The sequence below is a fragment of the Propithecus coquereli genome, unplaced genomic scaffold, assembly GCF_000956105.1.
Source record: "Propithecus coquereli isolate 6110/MARCELLA unplaced genomic scaffold, Pcoq_1.0 Scaffold298, whole genome shotgun sequence".
In the NCBI taxonomy this organism is placed as follows: Eukaryota; Metazoa; Chordata; class Mammalia; order Primates; family Indriidae; genus Propithecus; species Propithecus coquereli.
The window spans coordinates 1,183,166-1,191,231 of NW_012148596.1; the positions used below are offsets into that span (position 1 = coordinate 1,183,166).

General features: G+C 54.8%; 1 protein-coding gene across 1 annotated transcript in view; it reads left to right on the forward strand.

Moving 5' to 3' along the window:
• GREB1 (growth regulation by estrogen in breast cancer 1) overlaps positions 1-8,066 on the forward strand; it is a 69,037-nt gene that overhangs the window by 47,657 nt on the left and 13,314 nt on the right. The window contains exons 18-22 of the mRNA XM_012648896.1: positions 51-166; positions 1,994-2,193; positions 3,558-3,647; positions 4,959-5,587; positions 7,300-7,402. Of these exons, the coding sequence (XP_012504350.1) occupies positions 51-166; positions 1,994-2,193; positions 3,558-3,647; positions 4,959-5,587; positions 7,300-7,402 (1,138 nt within the window). The remainder of the gene's footprint in view (positions 1-50; positions 167-1,993; positions 2,194-3,557; positions 3,648-4,958; positions 5,588-7,299; positions 7,403-8,066) is intronic.

Here is an 8,066-nt window from a genome sequence, read left to right on the forward strand (position 1 = left end):
GCCTCCCAGAGTGCTAGGATTATGCTTTATTTCTTTTTAATTATCTGCAGATGTGGCAGAAGATCGAGGACGCCGAGTGGAGACCTCAGACATACTTGGAGTTGGAGGGCCTGCCCTGCATCCTCATCTTCAGTGGGATGGACCCGCACGGGGAGTCCTTGCCGAGGTGAGCAGAGGGGCCTTATGCCCCCGGCAGTCTTCGAGGGGCCAGCTTCCTGGGCCCCAGCTGGGGCAAGTGTGCCAGACTGGGCGACCGCTGACTGACTGCAGGTGGTGCCATTCACACTCATAGGCCTCGTGGGTTGTTTGTTTATTGTGACAGTTTCCCAGCAGAGGGCAGTGAAATGCGTCTGAGCCACAAGCAGCTTTTCTTGATTCTCAGAAGGGCCCTGTTTGGGCTCATCCAGGGGCTATTGCCGGCTGCGTGGGTGGAGGCCCTGCAGCCAGAGTTAGGATTTCACGCCTCCCGAGCTCAGTTTCCCCACATGGAGCTGGCTGTGTGTGTTGGGGAGGGCTGACTGCATTTAGCACAGGATTGCACCATCTCCAGGGCTCGGAGCTGCAGTCGTTGCTGGCACCTACGCCGCTGCAATGGGGTCCCACCGGGCTTATGAGGTGTTCTGGGAAGGGGGACAACAGCTGCTGCTTGGGAAGAGCTGGTTCTTCCAACACAAAGAGGGGACTGTCTCAAAGGCTGTGTTCCTCTGAAGCTATCACAGCCGTGGAGATCTCAGCCACACCATCCACTCAGTGTCCCCTGGTGGCTTCTAGGCCTCCACACAGACAGGTAGCCACTCAGGACAGGAGTCCCTGGACCTCCTAGAAGGCAATCACTTGGATTAGTAGTGACAGGTTGGCTTTCAAAGACTTACCCGTGGGGGAGGGCAGGCAGCAGGGCCTTTGCACATCTGTGTTGTGTAACAGGATATTAAGAGCTGATGTTGATTGAGTTCCTGTTAGGTGCTGGGCACTGTCCTAGATTCTTCTTATATGCTTTGTTTCATTTTATTCTCACCTTAACCCTGGGGAAAGGTAGCATTTCAGTAGTCCCATCTTACTGATGAAGAAACTGAGGCTTACTGAGAGAAGCTGCCGGTAGCTTCTTCCCACTGGGCTTCACCACACTCAAACAAGTGGCATTGTATGTGCTGCGTGCTCATGGGCAAGTTAAGGGAGGCTCCGGAACATTTGACCTTGGTTGTTGCTGTTTCACATGGATTAATTCTTCTGTTCCTCAACTCCTTAAAGGACTAAGAGAATGTCTTAATCTATTTAAAATTTTAGCATTTACTGAGTACCTTCTTTGTACCAGGTACTGCGGTCTGTGCCAGTCTTTTAACACAGCACTTGCTCTGTGCAGCAGTGTCATTACTGTCCTGTTTGTCATTACCGTTGAGTAAACAAAGGTCACTTACCTAACGTTACATGAGCAGTAAGTTGCAGAGCCCGATTGGAACCCACATCTGCCTCCTCTAAGCCCTGGGCTTTCCTGGTGTTTCTATTTCAGGACCCCGGGGAGTTCCTTCCTCTGCTGCTCACAGATGTCATTCCTTGTTGGTGTCACCTCGATTGCCATCCTATCCCAGTATCTAATATCCCGGCACATGTTAAATGTTGATTTAATAATTAAATGCCTAGTTATTGCATTTAGTCTTCACAACAATGCACTTAGATAGCCATTATACGTTTCCATCTTTCAGGTGGAAAAAATCGAAGCCTCAGAGAAGTTGTGCAGCTTGTCAAAATTTCCATCACTAGGAAGTGGCAGAGCTGGGCTTCAGGCCCCGCTTTTGTCTGACCCGGAAGTCAGTGCAGCACAGGACTAAGTACACTGCAGGTGCCCCCAGAGCCGCTGGCCTTCCCATTTGCATGCGTCCCGGGGTCCTAGCGAGGAAGGCAGGGTGTGGTTCTGATCACCGCTGCCTTCAGCACCACAAGCAGCGCCTCATCTGTCGGAGGCACGCGATAAATGCCTTCCTCTGTGTCCCGCTAGGTCTTTGCGCTACTGTGACCTGCGTTTGATAAACTCCTCCTGCTTGGTGAGAACAGCCTTGGAGCAGGAGCTGGGCCTGGCTGCGTACTTTGTGAGCAGCGAGGTCCCCTTGGAGAAGGGGGCTGGGAACGAGGCCTTGGAGAGTGACGCGGAGAAGCTGAGCAGCACCGACAACGAGGACGAGGAGCTGGGGACGGAAGGTGAGGGGTGGCCTGGCCCTCAGCGAGGAGTTCCTGCCGGCACATCTTCCTCGGCTTCTGATCTCTGAAGCCGCCTGTCTTGTGTAGACAGCTGTCGGTGGGCCTGGCTGCTTTCCCCTGGGCCACAGCGCACTTCAGCAAGCGGCACTGTGCGTGCTGCCTGCTCACGGGCCACGTAAGGGAGCTCCCGGGGCGTTTGATCTCAGTCCTTGCTAATTTGACGGCAGCAGCTCAGCAGGGTCCTGGGCCTGGCCGCTGGGCAGCCGCTCGGGGACGGAGTTATCTGGTCTCTGATGAGGGAGATGGCAGAGCCCTCGCTGAGTTCAGATCTGGCTCCCTCCCCCTTCTTTTCTGGTGGTGTGAGAAGATGGAAATCCCCGTAGATTCTTCCTCATTCTAAAATTCTTAAAGAATAGGAAGAACAATTGAGATTTCTTAGAGTTCAAGTCCATGCTTTATATTGGTGGTGGAATCCAACCTGGTGTCAGATTTGCTTATTTCCTCTGTGACCCAACAGTGCACTGTGCGTTACTGAGATTTGTGAAAACAGGCCAGTTTCGTTTGCAGACTCTTAAAATCTGATGCCGTATTTTTAATAGGGACGCAGGAATGAGAACATTGCAAGGCAGTTGGCTGTAGTCAACAGTGTGGTGAGAAAAAATAAAAAGCCAATAATGCAATCAATACAAAGCAGTTGTGGAGTGTGGCAGGGCAGGAAGAGATGGACGTGGTCACAGCCCAGGCCTGTAGTCGCCCTCTGTCTCCCGACTGTGGGAACCCTCCTAGCCTCAGCTTGCTCGTCTGTAAAACGGGGCTGGAGAGACCTGCCCGCCCATGGCCATCTTTCAGAGACACCGTTGCAAGCCTCATACGAGACGCTCCCACTTCCCTGGTGCTGCGGCACGACTCCCCGGCATCTCACGGCCCCCCTGTAGCTTCACTGCACCTCTCGGCCCCCAGCCCCTGCCCGGTGTACTTGCCCACACCAAACTCACGGTGGTGGCCGGGCCGCCCTCCTCACCTGTGGGCTGTGAGGCTGCTCTTCCCGCTGGGTGGGGTTCTCCTTTCTTCGTTTCACCCGGGAGCCCCTGTGCCCTTCAGAACCCGGGCCAGACGGCACCACTTGCAGCAGTTCTCCCTGCTCCTGCCTCTGGGCTCCCAGGCCCTGTCCTGACCTCGTCCACCCTCTGTGGCTGCCCTCACTGGCCTGTCTGCTCAGTGCAGGGTGCCTGGGGAACAGCAGAGGAATGAACGAGTGGATGGAGAGACGATACGTGTGAATGCATGTTACAAACTGTAAAGTGCCTGGCAAACATAAGGGACGGTGATTACGACGCATCTTCAGTGTGTGTGTTTTGAAACAGGCTCCACCTCGGAAAAGAGAAGTCCCGTGAAAAGGGAGCGATCCTGTTCCCACGACTCCGCGTCCTCGTCCGTCTCCTCCAAGGCGTCCGGTGAGTCTCCCTACAACTGTTTTCTGAGGGTTTAGAGAGTGAAAGGAAACGTGTGTAGGGCTGTTTGCTGACCCTTCATTTTTCCATCGGAGCTGGGAAGAGAAGGAAGCTGTGAAGACCCAGATGCACTGGAGGGTCAGTGTTTCCGGGAACTTGGCATCTGGGACCTTGAGGCCTCTGGGCAGAGCTGAAGGGCTCAGCCGCCCCGTTCTCAGGGGACGGCCATGGGCTCTGCCCCTCGCCGTGGCTGGGCCGCAGGCAGAGTCCTGGCCGTGCTCGGGGACTCCCTCAGGCCTCCCCATGAAGCTGTTGAGTCGGGAAATCACTCTGCCCTGGGGAGGGGCGTGAGGATGGGGTGTTCTTGTTGAGAGAAGTAGACACCAAGACTTCGTTGGGGAGAAGCAACAAAAGGCAGCAAGAGCACATGACCCTCGCCCGGGACTGCGCTTCGGCAGAGGGCGTGGGCGGTGTGTGTAAAAGGCCTCGCGTGGCCTCTGCTCGGAGGGGTCCCTTGGTCTCGAGAGCAGTCAGGACCTGTGTAGTTGAAACAATGTCCCCTCTTCCTGCCAAAAGCATTTATCGAGAGCCTCCTTTATATCTGAGTCGGGGCATTGAAAGATAAATGAGACACAGACCGTGCCTCAAGGAATTTATCATTCTCAGTAGTTTTTCACGCACATGAAGCGTTAGGTTGCACATATGAAGATGTAATTAATTCTGTCCCAAGTGGAGGGCAGACTCCGGGATGGGTGTGGTCACCCTAGGTTTCAGAGAGCAGCTGACCTTGCCTGGGCTTTGGAGAAGGAGTTCCAGGTGGAGGAAACCTCACGGGCAGAGAGAGGCCTGGGGCATGAGCGTGTGCAGGGCCTGGACGCAGGGAGTGGTCTAGCGGTGGCCGTCCACCCTGCGGGTGGGGGCCTGGCTGTGGCTGGGCGGCGGCTAGGAGTCCATGCTGTGTGGTCTGGGGCGAGGGGAGGTCAGAGCCCCCCAGGAGATTTGGCCTGGGGGCATCCAGGGCAGCCCGTGAAGGGCAGTGAGGCCCCCAGGCAGTGGGGCCTCCCCAACAGATAGCCCTGATGGGGTCAGCACGGGCCTCCTTAGCCAGGCCTGGAGCTCTGTGATTGAAGGAAGCTCCGACTCACAGGCTCAGGGTCGGTCAGAAAAGCCTGACACTATGGCCACCAGTATCTGTTTGCTCGAAACAGCACAGGGAGCCCAGGGCAGAGATGGGAGTGGCAGAAACAGGAGCAGCCAGTGCCTTCTGGCCAGGTCATCCCCGGGATGTGCCCGACCAGGTCCGTCTCTCCCCAGGCTCAGCACTCCTCGGCGAGGCCTCGGCCCAGCCCACGGGGCCTCCCCAGGTGGAGCAGGCCAGGTCGCCCCAGCCCTGCGGCCCTTCAGAAGAGGGCAGGGCCCCTAGTGAGAAACAGAGGCCCCGAGCGGGTCAGGGGCCACCATCAGTCGTCAGCAGGCACAGCCCCGGGCTGGCCCCCCAGCCTGACTGCGGCCTCAGGCCCGGCCAGAGGAGCGTCCAAGTGTTGGCCACCTCGTCGTCCTCCCAGCTGTCCTCCTCAGGCTCGTCCTCCTCGTCTGTGGCGCCTGCTGCAGGCATGCTGGTCCTGCAGGCCTCCCAGTGCTCCATGACCAAGGCCTGCCGGCAGCCACCTGTCGTCTTCCTGCCCAAGCTTGTGTACGACATGGTCATGTCCACCGACGGCAGCGGCCTGCCCAAGGCCGCCTCGCTCCTGCCCTCCCACTCGGTCATGTGGGCCAGCTCCTTCCGCCCCCTGCTCAGCAAGACGATGACATCCACGGAGCAGTCCCTCTACTATCGGCAGTGGACGGTGCCCCGGCCCAGCCACATGGACTATGGCAACCGGGCCGAGGGCCGTGTGGACGGCTTCCACCCTCGCAGGCTGCTGCTCAGCGGGCCCCCGCAGGTGGGTGCCCCCGCACAGCCCCCCAGCGCCAGCTTCATGCTCAAACCTGGAGGCAGGCTTAGGGCGGGCAGTATCCACTTCTCATTTTGCCATTCCCGCGGTGGGATTTTCTCTGATGGCCCAGGGTGGGCAGGTGGGAGCTGGGTGACTTCCATGTCTCCATTGTGTGATGTGGGGGAGGGAGGGGAGACATCTCTGGCCGCTGCTTCTGCCTTCAGGCTACAATTCTGCATCCCGTGTTATATCATGTGGCCCCTGTGTGCTGTGCACACTCTCTAACGATTAGAAACATGACTCCTGGTTCTGCTCTGGAAGGTCTGGTGACCTGTTAACAGGAGGTGGGGGCTCTGCTTCCCCTTCTCAGCCCTCCCCAGCTCATGGCAGTTCCCTAACAAGCAAAGTCCAGTTCACCTCTCAGAGCAGCAGAACCTCCGGGGCGTGAGTGTCCAGAGTGGTGCGTGAGGAGGAGGAGGAGGAGGGGGAGGAGGAGGAGGAGGAGGACTGTGGATCGGACTTGGCTCTTTGGACAGAGCAGAGGCTGGGAGCTGGGCTCTAGGCTGCTCTGCTTCCGTATCCATCTGCGTTTCTTGAGCTTGTAAGATGAGCATGTATCACTTTTTCTAATTGAAAAAAAAATGTAAAAAAAGAAAATGTTTCTTAACAGAGAGTCTCCATTGCTCCTCATGTTGGATTGGATGTTAGCAATCTTTAAACTTTTTGCCTGTTTGATAGGTGAAAAATAGTATATTTTTATTAGTAAGATTTAACATATTTTTACATATTTCTCGGTCGTTGGCATTTTTCAGTGATTTTTCTGGCTGTTTCTCTTGTTTGCTTTTTCTTTAGACCATTTGGCCTTATTGATTTGTGGGAGCGCTTTAGATATTACAGATTTTCGTCCTTTGTTTATTAAGTGTATTGCAAATAGTTTTTCTGAAGCCCACCCCCCCCCAGTTGTATGTCATACTTTCCTCTTTAAAGTTAGTTTTTTCCATTCATTAACATTTGCTGAGTTTCTGGCTATGAACCGGCACCGGGCTCTGTACTTGGAAAGAGCATCCCTGGAGTGACTGTCACGGGGCGGGTGCGGGGAGGATCCCAGGCTGGCACACGGGTACTTCTTTAAGTCAGTTATAACCAAAAGGAATGAGGATTAGGAGTAAACATGCTGGCCTGGTGCTGGGCTGAGGGCACAAGGGGCTCTGTGACACAGGAAGAAAGAGAAGGAAGAAGAGAAAAGTGAGTCTTTCTTTTCCTGGGTTTAGGAGGAGAAAAATGAGATGCCAACTTTTTATGTGTTGTGCAATGAATTGTATTATCTTGCTATAGACGTATCAAGAGCGATTTGCAATTTTCAAGACTCTTAAGACATCGTGTTTTATGTTGTTGGTGCATTTTTTTAAGAAACCTTTCTTCAGCTTGGGATAAAGTCCTATTTCTAACAGCTTAATGACCATGAGTGGTTCAAATCTGGAGGTGCATCTGCAATGACGTATAAGCAGGCAGGCCTCCTGCTCTTGGGAGTCCATCTGTCCGCCCACCAGGCTCCTTGAGGCCACATTTCCCCTCCGCTGTCTGTGCATCCACGGGCTCTCGTTTCAACGGCGGGATGTGTAGGCGAGGCGGATGGCGTGAGGCGCGAAGGTGTTCAGCCTGCGCCTGGCCGTGGACGGGGCTCCTAACCCCGGGCTCTAATGCCCCCGTCTCCGCAGATCGGGAAGACGGGCGCCTACCTGCAGTTCCTCAGCATCCTGTCCAGGATGCTCATCCGGCTGACGGAAGTGGATGTTTACGACGAGGAAGAGATCAATATCAGTGAGTTATCTGCTTGGTGCCACTTGGGCGTCCAAGCCCTTCATCACTTTCTCAAGTGCCTTTCATTGTGTCGCACTTTCTGGATGGAATCCTCAGATTCACGATCAGACTCGTCTCAGGGCCTGGGAGGGCTGCTGTTTATTCTTTCCTTGTAGTCTTCTTTCTCAGCACCACCTTGGTACCTCAGAGGCCTTCGTGGGGATAAGATTACGGAAGTAATGGCTACTGAGCACCTTCCGTGTGTCAGGCACTGAGCTAGATACTTTACGTAAATTACATAAAATGTAAAGCTAGAGACTTTACATAAGCCCCCTATGCCACACCGTGAGATTGACATTGTTATTCCCCTTTCCTGATAGGCCGTGTGCTCAGGAGCCAGGCCGGGGGGTGGCACAGCTGGAATTGAACTAGAGGTGACTGTTGTCTCTAGAAAGCAGACCGCCCCTCAGTAGGTTTCCTACACGGGCAACTGAGCACCTAGGTCCATGTCTCGGGGCAAAGTAGGAGATGACAGCTCCGTGCATGTTACTGCCCCTGAAGACCTTCCAGTGGGACGAGATGGGGAGGGGGAAGACAGTGATATCGATGATTCTGCCCCTGTGTAGGCCCAGGCTAATGCGTATGTTTGTGCCTTAGTTTTTAACAAAAAGTTTAAAAAGTAAAA